At 46.5% G+C, this 22,244-nt stretch overlaps 1 protein-coding gene across 7 annotated transcripts in view; it reads left to right on the top strand.

Moving 5' to 3' along the window:
* Nucleotides 1-22,244, top strand: part of NCKIPSD (NCK interacting protein with SH3 domain) — a 95,254-nt gene that overhangs the window by 61,276 nt on the left and 11,734 nt on the right. For 6 of the 7 annotated variants that reach the window (XM_037903897.2, XM_037903898.2, XM_043550833.1 and 3 more), the window contains exons 6-8: nucleotides 8,886-9,056; nucleotides 10,822-10,908; nucleotides 12,686-12,824. In XM_037903897.2, the coding sequence (XP_037759825.1) occupies nucleotides 8,886-9,056; nucleotides 10,822-10,908; nucleotides 12,686-12,824 (397 nt within the window). The remainder of the gene's footprint in view (nucleotides 1-8,885; nucleotides 9,057-10,821; nucleotides 10,909-12,685; nucleotides 12,825-22,244) is intronic. The other variant, XM_043550836.1, reaches the window with a different exon arrangement.

Raw genomic sequence — 22,244 nt, 5'->3', positions numbered from 1 at the left:
GCTCTGTCTGTAAACAGGCATCTATTGTAAAGTATATAGTACGTAGTTTACATGTAGCTAGGTAAGCATCTCCTGCCTTAAAGAAACCTATCACCTTCTGGTGGCCAGCCCCAGCTGGCATACCTTAAGAGCATAATTATCAGGGTGTATGCATAACTCCTTACATATTATCCACACATACCTCTAGCAATGATTATGATGAACAGTGTGAAACAGGCTTTCAGTGGAGACCTCGCATGTCACCCATTGACCAACTTATTTAGAGACCAGAATGAGGGGATCCCTGTAACGCTGTGCACCCTGCCAGTTGGCACCAAGAGGTCCCTGGGTCACAAGGGCCAGTGTGTAAATCCATTAACATCCGATGGATTCTTGCGGGCACTGGATTATGATGCATTTAGTGCATGTATGTGAACTTTCCTACCTTTCATTCTGTAACTAGCTGTGGCAAATCTCATTGCTGACACTGTCAAACTGTTCCTCCTCCTCTGCCCGGTACTGCTGCTTCTGGAAGCAATCTGCCCTTTACACTGAACGCAGTTTCCTTCTGTAATTCCGTGTTGCTTAAAACGAATGACATTTCTGTCTTGTTGAAAAAATTTTTCCACTCTGCACACATTTAGGGCATGGCTACACTTGTGAGTTAGAGAGCATTAAAGCAGTCCAGTGCGCTCTAACTCTCAACACATCCACACTAGCGAGGCGTGTAGAGCCCTCTGACTCTGTGGCTAGAGTGCTCCTGGTACTCCACCTCGGTGAGTGGAATAAAGTTTGATGCACCCCCACTGGAGTGCTGTGGCGCCAGTGTGGACACCCTGGTCTGTTAGTGCCCTCTGATCGGCCTCCAGAAGTGTCCCACAATGCCTGCTCTAGCCACTCTGGTCATCGCTTTGAACTCTACTGCCCTGCGCTCAGGTGACCAACCGTCATACCCGCCCTTTAAATTCTCTGGGAATTTTGAAAATCCCCTTCCAGTTTGCTCAGCCAGGTGTGCAGTGCTCTCAGCGAATCTTTCCAGGTGACCATGTCTCCATGTGCCAGGCAATCCCTAGTATGAAGCAATGGCGAGGTGCTGGACCTCATCAGTGTTTGGGAGGAGGAAGCTGTCCAGTCCCAGCTGGGCTTCAGCCATAGGAATTACAATACCTTCGGGCAGATATCAAGGGGCATGATTGAAAGGGGCCATGACTGGGACGCACTGCAGTGCAGGGTTAAAGTGAAGGAGCTGCGGAATGCCTACCACAAAGCCCGTGAGGCAAACAGCCACTCTGGTGCTGCCCCTGTGACCTGCCATTTTTACAAAAAGCTGGATGCGATACTTGGGGCGACCCCACCTCCACTCCGAGTACCCCATGGACACTTCAGAGCACAGTCCAACAAGGCAGGAGGAGGAGGAGGAAAGCGGGAGTGAGGGTGCTGAGGAGGAGGAAGACACCCCAGCCAGTCGCAGTGGCCGGTGCTTGGGGAAGGACAAACACCAGAGGAGGCTCCCGGTAAGTGGCTTTTATTGTGGGAAGGAAGTTATTCAGTGCGGGCTCTTGGGGCGAGGAGGGTTAGGGCCACATGCATGCCTAGATGCGGAATAGGGTGTTGATGTGCCCTCTCACATGGCAGTAATCAGCCTCAGTGATCTCTTCGAAGGTCTCATCCAGAACTTGGGCAATGCGCTTGCGCAGGTTTCGTGGGAGAGCCACTGTGGTCCTTGTCCCAGTCAGGCTAACATGTCTGTGCCATGAGGGGCCGGGGGGGGGACCATTGCTGCACACAGGCAAGCTGCATATGGGCCAGGGCAGAAGCCACATTGTAGTAGAAGACCCTCCCTTGCTTCCTAGGTCACCCTCAGCAGCGAGAGATATTCCAGGACGAAGTCCTGTGGAAAATGTGGGGACAGTGAGTATAGGGGTCCCTTGCAGTTGTTGGCTCTCCCCAAGGCACAGAAACCCAGAGGACAGTACAGCCATGAAAGAATCAGTCCCCCTTGACCCTGTGCTTACTCACCATTTTGGGGCTCCTGGGGGTTATGTGTGCTTGCTTTAGGACTGGCAAATTATGCTATTGTGTAGACTGTGCTTGCCCTCCTTAAGTACAGGGGAATCATTGCTCTGTCTGGTGTGAACAATGCTGCCTCTGTTAAGTGTTGCATTTTGCCTTTACAGATGCAACCTTCAGATCTCAGCTGTCCGTGTTATCACCAGCTGAGGGGCTGCAAAGAATCAGGAAGAGGCCACGTAGAAGCAAAGAGGACATGCTGCATGAAGTCATGCAGCACTCCCTTAATGAAAATCAAAAAGTGCAGGAGTGGCGGGAGAGTGAAAGGAGGGTCCACCAGCAGAATGCGGATTGCCGGCATCAAAGCACAGAGCGGCTGATAAGCATCATGGAGCGCCAAGTGGACTCGATCCAGGCACTCGTAGCTTCACCCAGCCCTGAAAACTACGACCCATACCCACTGCACTCAACCCCCATCACCATGCAGTATAGCCATCCTGAAGTGCAGCACTCATTGCACAGCACTCCAAACAGGAAGGTTGAATATGATAACAGGACATACACAAACCTGTGATTGTACCGTTCCCCACCCCGCCCCCTTGCCCTTTGTGTTTCCCAAGCAGTTGTTTTCAATAAATGCATTTTCTTTTCATTAAATGGATTTTTTTGCTTTGAAAACATTCTTTATTATTGCATAACGTAAAAGATACCTTAGCCCAGGAAAGCAACAGGCACTGCAAGTCAGTGTATCATACGTAGCAAACACCGATTCCTACTAACTTTGGAACTGCTGCACTTTACTCCCGTGCAGGGCACCAGACATTACTGGTGGCTTTCAGCCTCAAATTGCTCCCTCAAGGCATCCCTAATCCTTGCAGCCCCACGCTGCACCCCTCTAATAGCCCTGCTCTCTGGCTGTTCAGTTTCAGCCTTCAGGTGTTGGAACGTCTGAGTTCCATGTCTGAGTGAATCTTTCACCCTTCCCTTCACAAATGTTATGGAGGGTATAGAAGGCGGATATAACCGCGGGGATGCTGTTATCGGCCAGGTCCAGCTTCCCATACGGAGAACGCCAGCGGCCCTTTAAATGGCCAAAAGCACACTCCACGGTCATTCTGCACTGGCTCAGCCTGTTGTTGAACCGCTCCTTGCTGCTGTCAAGGCTCCCTATGTAGGGTTTCATGAGCCACAGCATTAAAGGGTAAGCAGGGTCTCCAAGGATCACAATGGGCATTTCAACTTCCCCTACAGTGATCTTCTGGTCTGGGAAAAAAGTCCCGGATTGCAGCTTCCTGAACAGGCCAGTGTTCCGAAAGATACATGCGTCATGCACCTTTCCAGGCCAGCCTGCGTTAATGTCAATGAAATGCCCACAGTGATCCACAAGCGCCTGGAGAACCATAGAGAAATAGTCCTTCTGATTAACGTACTTGGAGGCTAGGTGGGCTGGTGCCAAAATTGGAATATGCATCCCATCTGTCGCCCCTCCAGAGTTAGGGAAACCCATTTGTGCAAAGCCAGCCACAATGTCATGCATGTTACCCAGAGTCACGGTTCTGCTGAGCAGGATGTGATTAATGGCCCTGCAAACTTGCATCAACATGATTCCAACGGTCGACTTCCCCACTCCAAACTGGCTAGCGACCGATCGGTAGCTGTCTGGAGTTGCCAGCTTCCAGATTGCAATACCCACCCGCTTCTCCACCATCAGGGCAGCTCTCAATCTCGTGTCTTTGCGCTTCAGGGTGGGGGCGAGCTCCTCACACAGTCCCATGAAAGTGGCTTTTCTCATCCGAAAGTTCTGCAGCCACTGCTCGTCATCCCAGGCTTGCATGACTATGTGATCCCACCACTCAGTGCTTGTTTCCTGAGCCCGAAAGCAGCGTTCCACGGTGGTGAGCATGTCCGTGAATGTCACAAGCAATCTTGTGTCGTACGCGTTATTCGAGTCGATATTATCGTCCGAGTCCTCGCTGTCACTTTGGATCTTAAGGAGTAACTTGACTGCCAAACGTGATGTGCTGGCGAGACTCGTCAGCATATTCCTCAGCAGTTCGGGCTCCATTCCCGCAGACCAAAAGGGAAGATAGAGCGTGCAGTACAAAAAAGTTGAAAGATGGCACCAATTGTGGACGGAAGCAGAGGGATTTCTGGGATGTGAACTGATGCATCACGGGGCATTGGGACAGGACCCAGAATGCCCCCCCATCCCCTTCCCACAAGCCACAGTGCCAGAATGGGAAGAGGTGCTCTGTGGGATAGCTGCCCACAATGCACTGCTCCCAATGCTGCTGCAAGTGCCGCAAATGTGGACACGCCAGTGTGCTTGCAGCTGTCAGTGTGGACAGACTGCAGCGCTTTCCCTACTGCGCTCTACAAAGGCTGGTTTAACTCAAAGCGCTCTAAGTTTGCAAGTGTAGCCATGCCCTTAGCTTTTCGCAGTCTTGTAAGGGAGCTTAGTTCCCCTTGCTTGTTCGGAAACATGGGGAGCTCAGGAGTGTGAACACTTGAGAGGCACTTGTACAGCAGCTTTGTTCTTGGCACAGGCCAAATAAGGTTTTTGCAATATCTCACTAAGAGAGAGGGCATGAATATTTTTTGAAAGTTGTTAGGGCTTAGGAGGCCTTTTGCTCATAAATGGCTACAGAAGTAGCCCGGTTTGGCGAAGTCATTGCCAGACCCCTTAAGAACATCATCTTCTCATTTGCCGTTCTTGATCAAGGGTTGCCATCAGCCAGAGAAATCTGCTGCTGAATAAATCTGTGGAGTGAATGTTTATTGGCCTACAGATGGCTGGAACACCTGAAAGGTGAAGTCTGGAAGACGTTACTGAAGCGTAGCTAATGTGGTGGTCGAAAGCCAAGTAATTCCTCTCTTCTCTCCCTGTGACACACTTGCACATCTGTACGCACCAGACTCTGCCTCTCTGCAGTACAATCTTGCTCTCTAACAGGATTATATTTCCAGTGAAGATTTCTTTAATTATTACATGCCCAGCCAGGGAGAAAAACTCGCTCCTAAATGAAAGCGTTTTTTTCAGAGAGGTTACCCTGGAGAGTTTGGCTCAATAAATTAAATTAAGTGTCTCTGTTAATCTGGACTAGAGTCTCCTGGGGAGAGCTGTTGAGGAGACTAGTTCTTCTCTGCATTAGCTGCTACTTATTGAGGGGGTTTACCCCTCTCTTGTAAATGAAGGCTGGAGGGCAGCCTTTGTTATAATAGCAAAGAGTGAAATACAGGAGAGTCCCTTTTGTGTGTCTCCTGAAGAGCTGCTGTATGCTGATCTGGAGGGGAGTCTCTGGGAAGATGTTTGTGCTCAAAGCACCAGTGATTTTCCAGAACTGGTGGCTTGGGGAGAAGCGGGAAGTCGAAAAGGAACAAAAACAGGAGGAGGAAGAACAGCTTTGCAGACCAGAATCGACAATCTGTTTGTTAGCAGTGGGAGTGAGGTGGCAAGAGACAAGTTTCTGAAAATAATCCTGTTCTGTTTAGCAGAAATGAAAGCCCTGCAGTGGTGTATGGTTCTCCTTCCATTTGGAGGGGACCAGCTGTTTTGTTAAGAACAACAGACAAATGAAAAGTAAATTTCATTATGAAAACAGTTACATCCACACACTGAAGGTGTCCGCTGCCTTCCCAAGTAACAGTCTGATTCCTGGAAATGACCTCATGGAGTGTCCACAGGGCTGTAATAGCTGCCAAGCTGCTTAATAAGCAAAGTCCTGACCTCATTGCTGGGGCTGGGGGAGATGAGAATGGTGCTGAGATTCCATTAAGACAGCACACTGTATGGTTCTACTAGTCAGATTGGAGCACTTTGTTAGGAGATTGATCTTATTCATGTCCATTAGCAAATTTATGTTCATTGGAATTGGAAAGCCTATGGAGGGGGGATTGTAAAGGCATAGATTTGAGTGTTGAGAGCCCAAGAAGAGCTTCAGTTAATCATCAAAACAAGCAGACGATTTAAAAAGGCATCCTGACTGTGAACTCTAGTAAGAGCAGACCTGCATATTTCTGGACACCTACTAAGATACTGGCCACAGTTAACCCCCTCACAGGGGCTGGCCCTTGGATGTAGAGTAGTCTCCCAATGAAGTTTCATCACTTGGGACACTTGAAAATGGGCTAGCCAAAGCATCTGAGCTTGTGCTGAAAGAAACCAACCTGCAAAGGGAAGGATGTGACCAAGTAGGTGTCTTCCATCTACCTTCTGATTCTGTGATTTAAATCACTGTTTAGCATGGTTGCTGTAATCAGATTGTGCTTTGTGTTTCTGACAGTCACCCTCTGTCTCACACCAGCCTGCTGGTAATCTAGCTGGCCACTCTTCCCTCCACAGTGTCCCAAGATGCCTTTCTCAAGAGCATGCGGTGGATTGTGATAAAGTTAAACCAACACGTTCCCTCCTTCATTATCTCAGCCTGACAAAGATTGTGTAATTAACAGCGACAAGAACATGTTGATTCAGTGCTTCAATTATGTAGTAAAAAAAGGTCCTCATTAGTTCACACCTCAAATTCCGCTAAGCAAATTATGAACAAGTGTGTCTCTAAAACAGCTTAAACATTGCACTTAAGTTTTCAGTTCAGGGTTGTTGGGTTTCAGCTGCATTGGCAATAGCTTGTTCTTTGACATTTTGAAGTGTTTATGGCAGCTACCAGTGCATGCTTTGAGATGAACGGGGCTGCATTTGTGCTTTATTTTAAAAATATTTCTGCTCTCTTCTCTAATATGAATTTGTGCTGCTCTGGTTTCTAATGAGAGTTACTTCTCAAAGGTTTTACTGTCTGAGGTGCTGCATAAGTGGCAAAAACGAAGTTATGACTAGATTCAGTTCTTCGCCTCACCTGTCTCTCTGGAGTCGGAGGCCCGGTGCACATTGTATCATATGTGTAATGAAAAATAAATTGTTCCCAAATTTAAATAGTGATGACATGGGGGCGGGGGGAATCTCTTTTCTCATTGCACAGAGAAGGGCAATATTTGTTGCTCCCTCGTAAACCACTCCCTTTTGTTCCTTTGTCTCATCAATGTGGCCCATCAATCTGACCAGGTCACTTCCATCTTTGAACCTCTTCTGGCTTCCTCCCTCCATTTCATCAAGTTCAAGCTTCTTGTTCTTGCCTTCAAGGCCCTGAATAATTTTTCCCCTTCTGATAGTCTATTCTTATCTCTTCTGGTGTTGTGCCCTTCCAACCTGACCCATTCTGCACTTCTTCTCGGACATCTCAATACCTTCAGTGCTCCCCCTTTATCATAGAATCTTCTCCCTGAATTAATCGTCAAAGACAATACCCTCTCCTCATTCAGAGCCCTCTCTGCGGCACTCCTCTACCATGATAGCCGCAGCAAACTAGTTAGCTTATAGCCAAGATGTAAGGTAAACTTTCATTTACAGAAAAAAAGTGGTATATAAAATTCTATCAGGATGTGGCTGGCTGTCACCTGGCCACCTTTCTCTTTAGTTGTTAATCTGTCCCCTACCTTGAGGCAAATTGAGCCTAAGCAAATTGAGAGGAATTGATTCCTGCACAGGTTAATCCAGAAGGCAGCAATCCTAATACTTAACACTTACTGTGCTTTAGCATCTTCAAAGTGCTGTACTCATATGAACTAATCTGTTGTTAATGATTGACAAAACTGGCAGGTGAAATGAAAATCTGCCAGTTCAGAGTCCAGGAAAAATGACGACTGTATTGGTGGGATCACATCCAAAAAACTGCTGGTTGAACTTTCAATTTTGTGGGACAAAACTGTGACTTGTAGAACTATGCACGCTGCTGATTGACCTGGCTCCAGTAATCCAGGTTGTCGTATGGTATGCGTCCAGTGCCAGAGCAGTTTCTCTTACTGCTCTTGGCCTGGCAGTCTGCATTTATCCTGTTCAGTTCAGAGGGTGCCCACCCATGTGCTTAGACATCTCATGTGCTTAGTACCTGCATCTAGGAGGAAGGTGGTCTTTTCTTATGGCATTGGATTTGTACACTGAGAATAATACAACCAAGTGGGTGGTGTGAAGTTAAACTAATATTTGTAAAATGTGTTGAGCTGCTCAGATGGGAGGGAAAGTAGTATTCTTACTCTGCTGTATGTTAGGAAAGTGAAAATGGAAAGTAAGCTGACACTTTAGGTGGTGCCACCAGTGTGGTGGCTTGTTGGTTTTTTCCCCTTAAATATTTTGAAATTGACATTGTGGTGGTCAAAACAAGTAGAAGCTAGTTTGTAGATTATTTTTCCTCTGATGGAAAATGCATAAACCTCTCCACTCAGCAGTGTCTTTCCAAAGCACTGACAAAAGGTGCTCTTTTGCAGACACATGGCATTCCCATTTCCTGTTAACAGAGAGGGAAGGATTTTTATGTACTAAGCTATAATGATCTGATCTATGCAACCCCCAGGTATAAATTTCCATGGCTGTAAGAATGTTTTCTGGAGCTGATCAGATGTTAGGCTTCTCATTGATCCAACTGAGACAACCAGCTGCTCTGGTGTCCAGCCTTACATTTCTGCAATGGAGCCTCTAAGGAGAACTAAGCATGATTTTCATACCCTCTGAAAGCAATACTGCCTCCCCAGCATTGTGGTCAAGGTTTTGGAGATGTAAAGATGAGTTCTAACTCTGCACCATTCCTGGAGCCTCCTTTCACTGATTCAGTAATTGCATTATCTTTGCAAGAATGGAAGGGGGAGAGAACCAGAAAACAGTGTTTGGAAGCTGAAGCAGCGGGTGGGCGTGGGGGTGTTAAACTCGCTGTCCACAAGCTGCCAGTTGTTGTTTGAATGAAGTAACCTGTCAGGACTGAGGCAAAGGATACCTGTGGAAACAGTTACTCTCCAAAAAACTGCTGTGTATCAGGAACCCTATTACTGGTATTTCTTTTGTCTTCTTGCAGAATCTGAGTTCTGGGCTGCCTTCGGGGCAGATCTGCCATGATGAGCAGCGGCTTGAGGTGATCTTTGCAGATCTGGCCAGGCACAAAGAAGATGCCCAGCAGCGCAGCTGGGCACTCTATGAGGATGAAAATGTCATCTGCTGCTATTTGGAAGAGCTGCTCCGTATTCTGGTGGGTTGCTTTCTTAAGTAGGTTTAGTGAAGCTGAGATCCCCTTGTAGATTTCCTCTCTCAATATTCTTTCCTTAGGGCTTGTCTGTGTGGGGCGTTAGTGTTTGGCAAGCCAGGCGAGATTCGACAGTGCACCAGCTTGCCACAAAGTAACTCGCTGTTTGGTCACTGCTACAGTGCAATAAGGGTCCTGGAGTATGACTTGAAAGCACAGTACGCTAAGGCACACTGTGGGACTTCTGCTGCTCTATAGCAGTGTCCACACAGTGAGTTACGGTGGAGCAAGCTGGGGCATTGTAGAGTCATACCCTGGCTTGTGCCGCTCTAACTCACCCTGTAGACAAGCCCTTAGTGAAATCGTCGGACAGATGTTCAAGGGATTATGTTCCCATTTATTAATAACGGGTGTTAAACAAGCCCTACCATATGTATGTATATCTACTGTAATGCAGCCTGGGACTTAAGTTGCAAGATTCTGAATAAGGCTTTGTCTGCCTGGGGTCTGTCATGCTTAGGAACCATGTTTAAATCCACCTTGCAAAATTATCATCCACCCATGTTTTACAGTGCTAAGTTCTTTATTCACCCATCTTTAAAAAGTAAATAAATAAATAGCCACCAAAAACCTCCTCTCCAGATGCACTGCAAGCTCAGCTGAACACTGTTCCATTGGAAACTTGTTTCATGATTTGGCTGGCCAGCATGCACAGGCCAAACAATATCAGTGTTCTAGCCTAAGCACTACCAACGTGCTGACACTGCCTTGCCCTGCCCATGCTGGCCTTTAAACTGCATGAAAAGTGTTATTGGGGCTGTTTAAAAACATGGCTTCCAGCAAGCACTGTGTGAAGGCCCATGTAGAAGGTCCTAACTCTTAATTCCTTCTGAAGCGCATGAGTTTCACCTGCTTCTCCAAGGGCACATCTATACTGCGGACGATAAAGCAGCACATCTACGGAGCTACAGCTGTGCTTTAGTGTAGATGCTTGCCATGTCAACAGGAGGGGGTTTTCTGTTGATGTCCTCAATCCATCTCTCCAAGAGACAGTAGATAGGTTGACAGAATAATTTTTCTGTCCATCTAGCTGCATCCACAATAGGGGCTACATCAGCACTTAAGGTATGAAGATTTTCACAGCCCTGAGTGACGTAGCTAGGTTGATCTAATTTTTAAGTGAAGACCAGCCCTAAAACATACAGCTCGTCAGATGGGTTTAATCCAGCTTCCTCCATGTTTCCTCCCTCCCGCCACTAATTCGGCAGAGTGAGATCTACCAAGTTTGAGGCAGACAATACAGGCATAACCAAAATGGTTATAGATTATAGCAGGCATCGTGTGCGTGTGTACATGCACAGCACTCAACGTGACAAGCCCAGCCCTGACTGGGGCTTCTGGGTGCGACTGCAGCACAAACAGTATTTTCAAAACCCATCATGGTTCACCTTTTTCAGATGCTTTCAGCATGTAAGACACGGAGGGAGAGACTCTGCTTGGCACTGAGGCAGTTCCAGGAGTTCACTTTGATATGGAATCTCTAGGGTAGCTGTTTCCCCTTGCACTGTCTTAGTGCTTCCCTCCTAATTTCTTTGTAGGATGGTTGGGCTGTGGGTACTGAAGTCCTGGGGATGGAGGAACTGGTGAGATGGGAACAGTTCTTTATCCTGCTGAAAGGCCAGCCTGACTTGGGGCCTCTCTGTGTTCCTGATAGAGACCCTTTGGCTTCTCCAATATGCCAACAATCTCACTTGTTCGATTGTGTTTCCAGACAGATGCAGATCCTGATGTTTGCAAGAAAATGTGCAAAAAGAATGAGTTTGAATCAGTCCTGTCCCTTGTGGCATATTATCAGATGGTAAGAGGTGTTGGATTCTTCCTATCTTCTATTGAAGGTTTCCCTGTAAACCCAAAGGAGAAGGGTTAACAAGCATGAATGTATGTAAAACTTTTCCCTGTTTGGACAGTTTTTACTGTCTGAACTAGACTGAGTTTCAGAAAATCCTTCTTGCACACTTAGGTAACTGTGCATTATACTTGTGGGTTGTGCAGAGCTTACTTGGACAATGAGGAGGTAGGACTTGGGTCTAGTTTCAGGAGCAGTATTTAGAACTGTACCTGTAAGCAGTCGGAACAGTAAAGGTTGCAGCTTTCTTTTTAGCTCCACAGAAGCAGCAGCCCTACTATAGTCTAGAGGAAGGATTTCCGAGAATGCCTTGGGAAAGCTGACAGGCTGTGGCTTCTCCTCTCTTAATTGATGCATGGCTCTACATTAGTAAACAGCTCTGATTAGGAAAGTGGGTTGTGAGGAGGAGCCCTGGGACTGAGGAAGGAAATTGATGTTCAGAGGAAGAAGTGTGGAGTTTGCCTTCTGTGCCTATAGAAATATTTCTCTACCCCATTCCCTTTCTAAGGCTCACTGCGGTAGCACTTAGGCATGGATAGGAGATTCTTCCTTAGTCCCCAGCCACAGCACAGCAAACCATGCAATCAGCTTTTAATAAAACATTGCTCTGTATAAACCCAGAGCTTGGCTATGGAAGAGGCCGCAACATATTTGAGAGAACTGGGAAGCCCAGTCAGGAGTACAGGAGTCTGCTGGCTTTCCCAGTGCATTGTTGCTCTCCATGGTATGCTCTGTGAACGTGATTTTACAGGATGAATGACTATATGGAGCGTGGAACAGTTACCCATTGGACTTTAGTACCTATGACAGTTGGTGCCAGGATTCCTCTCTCTGTTCTTTTAGGTTTCTTTTGATCTCTCTGACCAGTTTGTTGGCTGGTATTTGGAGTGATATCAGGTGAAGCTTAGCCTCAGGGCTCCTGTCAGGTTGAGGGTGGGCTTCAGGATCAAGCAGAACCACTGCCTTGAAAAGAGTCTTGACGGTGCAATTTCTGCTTTGTGCACTCAAAGCCTTCTGATTAAAAATCCATTCTCTCAGCGTGAAACCTGACAATTTTTATAGCAGCCCTTCAAGGTCCTTTTCATTAATTGTCAGAGATGCTGCAAAATTGGTTTAGATTTAATAGATCCTGATAGATCTTGAGGAGCTGAAACTCCTTTTCAGTTCTGCACTAGGCACTTCACTATGATTACTCCCTAAGTAAACAGGGGTGTTGCAAGCGATAGGTCTCCTAGGAGCACTGTATCTGCCCCCGGGGTCATGAAAGCTCTGCATCCCTGTAAGAAGCACAGGCGTTCAGAGTGAATCAGGCCTGGTTTTGGTGGGGCCAAAATAGGATCTTACACCCTAGGCTCTCCATTTGTCTTGTCACAACAGTCAAACTGCGGATGAGATGCACAGTATTTCAGATATGAGCTATTGCTGCCCTGTACCCTTTGTTAGCATCAATAGTACAGTAATTAGAAGCTGATCCCATCACAAAGATGAGTTTTTAAAAAAATCTGTACAGTTTTTAAAAGCTGGTATTGGGGCTAGATCAACTTGTACACTGGAAAGATCTGTGCCATATCTGATACTGGGTTGAAACTTTGGGCTGCCTAGCGCTTCTGCTCACTCACCTGCACTGGTCACAGCACGTGTGGACTTGCAAGCTTCCTGCTTGGCTTCAGTCTTGAACTGAGTACTCAATTGTGGTTTTGTCTTATTGGAAGGATTCCTGTCTTTCTAGGAACACCGAGTGCCATTGCGGCTGCTGCTGCTGAAGTGCTTTGGAGCAATGTGCAACTTGGACGCTGCTATTATCTCCACTCTTGTTAACTCTGTCCTTCCAATGGAGCTGGCTCGTGACATGCAGACTCATACACAAGGTGAGCCGTGCTTATGGACTGCTCCTAGATGTGACTCCCTAGGGGCACGGGTTTCCATTAGAAAGGTTACATGCTGTTGGGGAATTTGAAATTTTGGAGTTCTAGCCCATCCTGAGCTTCTAGTTCAGTGTGCCCTAAGCATTCTAAGGGAGACGTACACGCATTTTAAAATAAGTATCAAATTGATGAAACCTTATAAAAACTAGCCTTGGTTTTAATCCTTTGATTTAGGGCTAAATAAATAATAAATACCTTCTATATTATAGCACCCCACATTCTTGCTGTTGAATATACAGTTACACAGGAAGTGGTATAAATTAATACCATTTCAGCTTATTATTTATTTCTGTCAAGTGTTGCTTTAAGAGTCTTTCAGCTTTGTTTGTTTTGTGCTGTTAATGGAGGATGCATACAGATCCTTGAGGAAGAAATCTGGCCTCTTTCATGCAGGCTTTGTCTCTGTACACCACCCTTTTCACCCCATTGCTAAGTGTACATCCGTTGCTGACGACTGGAGAGATGTGTACTGGTTAAAATGGAATAACCCTCCTTGCGATTAGTCTTGTGGCTCAGTGTCACCAGTGACTAATGGATGGTGATATTGAGGCTTCCAGTTAGTGCAGAGTGTGTAGACATAGCTCCTTTCACTGGTCTTCTCTCCTTCTGTTAGTCCTTCATTAGGGTCAGGAGTTACTCTGCCAGGGGTTTAAACACGTGAGATTCCGAGAAGCTAAAGATGGGATAAATCCCATCTACCATTCCACCAACACTAGGTGTCAAGGCAGGATTGTTCCTGACACTATACTTCCTGGCCACTTGTCCAGTCAAGTTTTCAATACAAGCAGCGGAGCTCCTACCCCTTCCGACACATCTCAGCAGTGTGACAGTTCACTTTACTAAGTGTAACTCTTCCTTTCTTTAGTTTATCCCATTACTCTGTAAATAAGCGTGTGCACTACTGTAAACCATTCTTCTGCAGTTGCTCTCTTTTGCGTTCTTAAGAGAAAAGTGCCTGATAGCTGTGCAGTGCAGATGCCCTCTTTTTTTGTAGGCCTGCAACTGTGAGGATTTCTTCCACTTTCTTGGCCTTTTAAGATGAGATTTCCCTCCCCAGTGAGTGATCTGGGCCTGCTGCTACAGGAATAATAGCAACGCTCTTACCTGCCAATCTGGAATTGAAGGTGGTGTTCTCCCCCTTTCAGATGCACTGGTGAAAGTAGGAATGAGGATGTGGAAACCTTGAACCTGTCCCTCAGAGGAATGCGTGCAGGAGGTGGTGTATGAGTGAGTGCCATGCAGAGCACATTCTGGATGCATGCTGTGTGCCTGGCTCCCGGGTAAAGGACCGATATAGAAGCTGACGCTTCATTAAGATTAACAGAAAACCTGCTTCACTGGGGTCATCAGCACCATTGCCCTGGGAACACACATACTCTCCCTCCCTCTGAAGTCAGCTGGATTCCTCGTATAGCCTGAGCATAGCTGAGAACTGGTTGCAAATGAAAGCATCCTGCAATGACAGGAATGGGCTGGCTCTGGTGTGTAGGGCTCTCACTATAGGTTGTTTCAAATGCACGGGATTCAGTATTCTTCCAGGTGCGCTCCTAATCTATTAAAGCTGGTTTATTCTGCTGACTTTCTCATCTACTACCTGAAACTAGACAGCTGAAAACAACCCCTCCTTACCAGGGGCTGGCAGGGCAAGAGGGGGTGGGAGAGGTGAAGCTAATGTGTCAATATGTACAGCTTAATTAAGGGAATGGGTGGTGCTTCTATGTGAAACACAAATAAAACTGTTTAACAAGCCCCTCTAGGCTGCTGCTGCCTCTTAGAAAAACCAAAGAATAAACCTTACAGCTGGAAACTCCCCTGAGAGCTTGTTCACTTTCCCAAGCTGAGCGTGGTTCTCTTTTGCCTCGTGTTACACGATGCCCGTGCTCAGTGCAACCCTCAGTGCAGGACGTGAGGACACTGTCACAGTCTGCCTGCCTCTCCCCTGTGTGAACTGTCAGATGCAACCCAGAGAAGGAAAGCATTAATTAAAGCTGTGTGGAAATGGAGCAATGGACTGTGTCCTCCTTTGTATCAGATGTAACTCTAAAAACCCTACCGAGCTGGGAGGGAATAACGGGAATGTCAGTCCTTATCCTTATGCAAATGAAAAGGAGCCCTGAAAGGAAGAGGATCAGGCAGCTTCCAAAGTCTGTCTGCAGCTTAGACTTGTCTAGCTCTGTGGTGTGGAGCAGTGGGCTGACAGCTGAACTAGGGCATGGTGTGCAGTTAAAACCAAGGACAGAAGGGTGACTTATTTCTCACCCTCACTCCTGAAGGCACTACACAACATAGTCTCACTCTACATGCACTAGACCTACGCCGCTGCCAAGGATTCTGCCTTTCCAGCTGTCAGGTTGATTCTCTCCTGACTCCTTTCTATTTGATGTACATATTCTCTTCAGAAACCTGCCCTGTCTCTTCCTGTTGGTTTCGGTGGAAAAGCTCCATTTAGCTAGGTTTCTATAATGCAAGAGGGAGCGTTAAGAGGTTGTAGTAAATACAGGTCAAAAATAGACTCTGGTCTGACCCAAATGACAGATTTTCAAACCTCTCCCTCCATAGGATTTAAATAATGAATTAAGGGCAACTCAGCACTTAACCAGCTGCTAATACTGCTTAAACAGAATAGTCTGTGCTAAACAGGTCCCATCTGTAATAGGTTGTGTGGCCTTTACTGTTATGCCATTTTTCCTTCACTTTTTTCTCTTCTCTTTTAACCGGGGTTCTGAGGGCAGTGGGGGCTTGATGATTGGTTTACTTTAAAATGTTTTTAAAAGTTCCATCCATGTGGTTCCCAGACTCTTCAAGCAACTGTCCGTTTAAGCAGATCTAATTGACCTGATCAGCGGCTGTATACTCTGCTGATGGACACTATAGAAATGGTAGTACGCCCAGGTTAAGATCTCAGCTATACTACTCCTTCCCATCCCTTGGATGTAAGGCCGCTCTTGCCAGACCTTATGGAATTTAAGTGTAGGCTAGGGTGCACACAAATGAGTGGGAATGTAAAGTGTAGTTGAGATGTAAAGGGTAGTTGCCTGGAGCCAACCACAGAGCTTCAACACTAATGACAGGAGTAGGAGACCAGAGAGCCAGTTACCAGCACCTGGCATATCAGTGAAGTGGTTAATTTTCTTACTGTAGACTTCGGTAATTCTGCTATCTCCGGATTCTCTGGGACTAAGGAGGAAGAGCAATTAACTCTGAAAAGCTGTGACATTTTGTAATGAGAAGCAGTAACAATGCCGGTCAGTACCTTAATTGTAAACCGCCTTTTATGCTTTCCAGCACTCAGGTCTCAGGTTGCTATTCCACTATACTTCACCTTAGCAAGGCAGAAAGCTATCTCTGATCTTCCTTTTATTTTCTGAGACCACTATTGGATCAGCCTGTCTTCAGTGAAGGATGTGGAGAACATGGAAGGCTTATGCATTATTCTTAGGAAATGTTATTTTTTGAGACTCAGTTTAATCTTGTGCTGCTTGTTACCTGGTCTCAAAGGGTTAAAGTCTGTCTAGAGAGATTCTCTGGAAGCAGGGAATAGGCAGTTAGAGGGTTAGTGTGTGTGTCATGTAGTCATGTCTGGGATTGGTAACTGGGCTATCAGGAACTGTCAGCAAGTGAATGGAGCTGCCGTGAAGATACAATGGAGCCTGACAACCAGACCATAGGAGTTGGTCCTCGCTCACCTTGTCTCAACCAAACCACTAACTTTTTGGGATGTGGATGGAAGATGACTTATCTGACCATAGTCCCCCCCTGCCTAAGCTTGAAGAAGGAGCAGTACCCATGAAAACAAGCCAGGTGGCTGGGACTTGAGGCAAAGACACAGTTGTTGAGGGGCTTCTGTTAGTAATGTGCCCTCCACAGCGCGGGAGCCTTCTCTAATCTGGGTCTCCTGAGCTCCACTGTGGGGCAGGCAGTATGGACAGGCAGTAAGGAAGATGCTGTCTGACAGAAGCAAAGCTGCCAGCATGCAGGCAGTCTCCCAATCCAATATTAAATGAGGCCTACCTACCTAAGCAAGGGAAAGCGAGACAGGTAAGATTCCTGTGTATCAGAGTAACAGCCGTGTTAGTCTGTATTCGCAAAAAGAAAAGGAGTACTTGTGGCACCTTAGAGACTAACCAATTTATTTGAGCATGAGCTTTCGTGAGCTACAGCTCACTTCATCGGATGCATACTGTAGTATGCATACTAATTGGTTAGTCTCTAAGGTGCCACAAGTACTCCTATTCCTGTGTATGGACTCTTATTTTAATCCATTTCTCTGAGCACCGAGCTAAGGAGCCATTGAGAGAAATGCATCCTGAAGCCGGGGATCCAGTCTCAGAGTAGGAGGGCCACAGGGCTCCCCTTGAGCGAAAAGGAGGCCCAGAGCCTATCTTGGAGTATGTTTACACTGCAGTCTCTGCATCTGTGCCACTCAAGTGTAGATGCTTCCTGCATTGACACAGAGTGTTTGCATCAATGTACATAATGCACCTCTCAAAGAGGTGTTGGTTTCTTCCATCAGCCTAGCTACATCTACACCATGAGTGATGTCGATCTAGATGTATCACACAGAACAGGACATTTTACACAGCTCTGTGCAACATAGCTTGGTGAGTCTAATTCTTAAGAGTAGACTAAGCCTAAGAGGAGTGCACTGATGAGAGACTGTGGAATGGTCAGAGACATAGCATGCCCTATGGATCCTTGGCAGGGGGCTGCTTGTTATCAAAACTTGTTCAGTTCATCCCCTAAATTTGGGGCTTTCTCTGAGATTGCGACTGTGTATTTACAACTAGCGTGTTCTGCTGGGGTTGAGCTGCTCCCATTCAGGAAATTAAGGGCCTGACATTTAAAATGTAAAATTAGTTTAGTAGCTGGGATGTTTGTGTGGAAGATTGGAGGCCTGTGCCTTTAGAGCAGCTTGAGATGTAAAGCCATGTGACTGGAGCGCATTAAACATATCCCTTTTCATCCCTCTCTTCTCATACCCAAAATGCTTTTTTTATTTGGAAGCTGTTTATAAAATGCTTGTTCTTGCTGCTGCTGCCAAATCCAAATGATCTAAAATTAACCATTTCCTGGCACTCCAAAGCTTTTGATTCAGAGTCCTGGAGCCTTTCCTGCTCCCCCATCTATTCCAAAGTGGGTCCTCTTGACATTTTCTTGTGGTCTCTTCATCATAACAGAGCTGATGTTGCGGGTTAATTTGCATATTCCTGCTGCTCTTCGTCGTTCCATTTTCTGTCAAACACACTATACAGTCCTTCATCACAAAGACTGGTAGCAGGCATTAGAGGGTGGGTTTTAGTGGAACTACTGCTTGTAAAAAGTGTTTGACTCTCAAACTTGGAGACTGATGCCCTATGCTTACCGGTACGATGCAAGCAACAGCAGTGTAGGCTTCTTCCACACTTCACTGCTAATTTGCCTAAATCTTGCCCTGGAGGAACCACCTCTGGCATAAGAAGGGAAGGCAGTCTCTGTGGTCAGTTCATTCCTAGTCTCTCTACTGAAACAGTCAGATGGCCAGCTGTCAATTGTAGTGGTGTGTTTTGTGTTTTAACGTAGATACTTTGCCTATTAGAAACTGGATTGAGAACCCATTGCCTCACTTTAAATGGGGGCCCACTGAACAGTCCATCATGTGGTGGTAGCTTTTAGTCATTGACCACTTGCGCTAGATTAGAATCAGTAATTTAAGTGAAAGTCTTTCTCATTATTAATATCTTGAGCCCAACCTGTGCCCCATCCAGGCTCCTTTGGTGTTAATATGCAGTGATAACCTGGTAGTTTTCTACTCAGTGAATGAGGAGTCAGTCTCCCCTTGTTACACAGGTACCTTGGTTTGGAGTCTATCTTTCAAGGAGATGTTTGGGCAAAATTTAAATTCTTGGACAAGTTCCGGCTGATTATGAAACCTGCAGAAGCATCACCTGTTATGTTCTGAGTTAGGACCAAGATTTCCAAAGGGACTAATAGGGCTGTTATCCTTCAGTTTGGAACAAAGACAATCACATCCATTTCCCTGGAGCTAAGTAAATTCCACGCAAGCGGCCTCTGAGAGATGGGGTCATGGAATTTACTGTGTCTCTAACTCACAGGCTGCCCATACCAGCCAAGCAGTCTGTGTAATGGAAAGGACAGATGTGGCTAATTTGGTGGCCAAATGGTCCAGTGGCAGGAAGTTGAAGCTAGACAAATTCAGACTGGGTGTTTTGCTAAAAGATCTGGTCTAGAATTATTTTGGCGAAGTTCTCTGGCCTGTGTTATAGCGGAGGTCAGACTAAGATGATCACAATGTTTCCTTCTGGCCTTGGGGAATGAGGGTTGAGCCTAATGCGGTGCCCTCTGCCCTCCTCTGTGCTTAGACTCTGACGTTATGCATTTCAAAAGGGGAGTGTTGAAAAATGCTTTAAGCTTGGAGCAGCACAATACATATTGGATTAATACAGCAAGGACTCAGTTCATTATGCTTGAACAATATAAACTTTCTCTTTAAATTACATTGGCTTATCAGTCATACACAATGAGTAAGGCTGAGAGTCTCTCACGGAAATCAGATTCCATCCTTGACTTTTCGTGACTTCTGCAGTGGCTGGTGCTGGCCCAGGAGCTGCAGGGACACGGAGCCGGGTAGGGAGCCATGCCAACTTCATCCCCAGTACCAGCGGGGGTCCTGGGCCGGCCCTCCCTCCCTCAGTACCAGCGGGGGTCCGTGCCACAGCCTGGCCCCTAGTACCAGCAGTGGTCCCGACCGCGCACCATGGCATAGCCCCCCTCTCCTCCAGCACCAGAAGGGGTCCTGGGTCACCTTGATCCCCCTCCCCCAGCACCCCGACTGCCGCCGGACTGCCCCCCCTCCAAGCGCTCCCCCCTCACCCAAGTTTTAGTCATGGTATGTATTTTTAGTAAAAGTCACGGACAGGTCACAGGCCTGTGAATTTTTGTTTACTGTCCGTGACTTTTACTAAAAATACCCGTGACTAAAACATAGCCTTAACAATGAGTATGACACATTGCATTTCTTTCTGCCTGAACTGGAAATGCTTGGAGGTGGAGCTCTGATTGTTTGCTATAGCAGGATGCTTGCCTCCAGTTCAAGGTTACTCCTGGTTTGCTGCCATCTAAAAATAAACTTTCTCTTGCATCCATCACTAATTCATAAAGTTTGTCTCCAGGCGGATGTTTTCGTGCTATACTCAGTACTAGGGCAGTGCTGCAGCATGCTCAAACAGGCTGCAGCATTCAGCCTCTCCCCACCCTTCATCTGTGCAGTTAAGGTAGACTGGCCATCCCTTCCTTTGGAGTCCCTTGGCATTGCTCATTAACTGGCCAGAGGGGTCACTGTTCCCAGGGGCTTTGTGGCTCCCAGTGCTGCTAACCTAGGAATCCAGTCTGGTTCACTTAGAATGGAAGTGTCCAGCTCCGACAGCAGCTGACTTGTGCATATCCTTGCTGAGCTCCATGTGAGTGGAGCATCATAATCCTGTTTGACAAGTACTCAACTTTCTTTGTAGAATGGGGTCGTCCTATAGCTCTTCTGGTAGAATCTGGCTTCCCTACAGCATAATCTGTCTTCACTATTGGGCAACTACAAAGCACCACAGTGGTGGAGACAGGTGGAGCAGGGACTGAAACATTTTCATTTTCTCCTGTTGGACTTCTGCCCTGCAGCTTCCCAGGATATGGCTACGCTGTGTTTTAAAACCCTGTGTCACTGAGTCTCCGAGTCGGGGTCAGCAGACTCGGGCTCGTGCTGAAAACATCAGTACAGTGTAGATGTTGTGGCTCAAGCTGGAGCTCATGCTCTGAAGCCCAGGGAGCAGGGGTGGGCTTTATATATCCACATACCATTATGGAGCTAAACACTAAAGTTCCTGTCACAGAGAACTAACTGCAAACAGTACCTTGAATGAAATGACCTTGAATCGTGAAGTGACTTAAGCTTATTTTGGCCCTAGGAATTTGAGAATAGCAGCTCCTCCACTGTCTGATATATTGTAGAGTATCTAATCCCTTTTGTGGATGATAGGGGCCAGAGCAATCCATGCCAACCGTCAAGCAACTGGGGACTGTAACACCATCTGCAGGAGTTCCACAGGATCCTGCCTGACTAGTTACAGAGGAACACTTGAGGCTCAAGCCCTCTGCATGGATCCAGGATGCCTTTGATGAGGAAGCACTTTACCTTGGGGTTGATGCAAGCACGTTGGCTGCTGTCCAGGTCTTCTGACAGATGCTTTGGTTTTATTGCTCCTGGACAGTCATTTTCCTGTGATGCCGCTGGCTTGCAGATCTATCAACGTGTTGTTAGAAGGGCTTATAATAAGACACACTGAGGCAGAATTAACCAGAACAATTCTAAGGAAAACAGATGGATAATCTCCTCTGTAATCATGATCATCCCTTGTTGCAGTTCAATATACATACAACTCTACTGTCAAATCTTTTCACTTGAGCGTTGGAGACAATCCTCACCAGTGCTTAATTTGTGCCAGGGCTGAGCCCTGGCACTTCTGTGTCAGTTATGAAAGTTTAAAAAAATTGCTTGAGCCGTGGCACCTCTTTCATTACGAAGTAAGCACTGATCCTCACCTACCCTGCCCAACTTTTCCATTGCTGCATTTTGAGGTGGGGTAGAGTAGGGTTTATGAAGACCTTCAAGAAGCTTCAGAAAATGTTTCAGCAAAGGACTCTCTTTCAAAATCCCACAGCGAGTTTGAGAAATCTGTGGCAGGAATTCACTAGCATGCCTTACTGCCCCTTGTAACAACTTGAGCTGTGTGCGTGCTGTCTGATGTCAATAGAGCCCCTCAGCTGAATTACAGCCTTGTATTCTTTCAAAAAAATTTGTATTAATGCTATATTTTCCCATCTGGCCATTGGTACGATCCTAAAAAAATAGTCATGATTGATTATTGCCTCAGTTCTTTGACACATGGCTGGCATTGTAGAGGGTACAGTGAGTGTCCAGTATCTTGAAGGGGACTAGGCAGGGTTGGAATGCCCCAAAACATCAGCCTGTCATTCAACATACTGATAATAACCCATGTACTTGTATCCGTATTGAGTGATTACACTGCTCTCAAGTCAGCGGTTATTCATGTTCTAGCATTGCCTTTAAAGCTCAAGCACAAACCAGAGCCTTAGTAGGAACATAGGAAGAGTCCAGCATATTGCCTCTGACAGTGGCCCCCACCACATACTGCAGAGGCGGATGTAAGACCATTACACCTGGACAGTTATGACAGGAAATTTCTTCCCAACTCCAGGTAGTGAGGATAGGCGACTGGTGCCTTCTCATACTGGGTGGGTACCAGCTAAAGGGAAGGACATGTGACCACCCCACGTCTCCCCTGAACAGTGATCCCT

The sequence above is a fragment of the Chelonia mydas genome, chromosome 7 (genome assembly GCF_015237465.2).
Source record: "Chelonia mydas isolate rCheMyd1 chromosome 7, rCheMyd1.pri.v2, whole genome shotgun sequence".
Lineage (NCBI taxonomy): Eukaryota > Metazoa > Chordata > Testudines > Cheloniidae > Chelonia > Chelonia mydas.
This window is presented reverse-complemented; position numbering and strand designations above follow the sequence as displayed.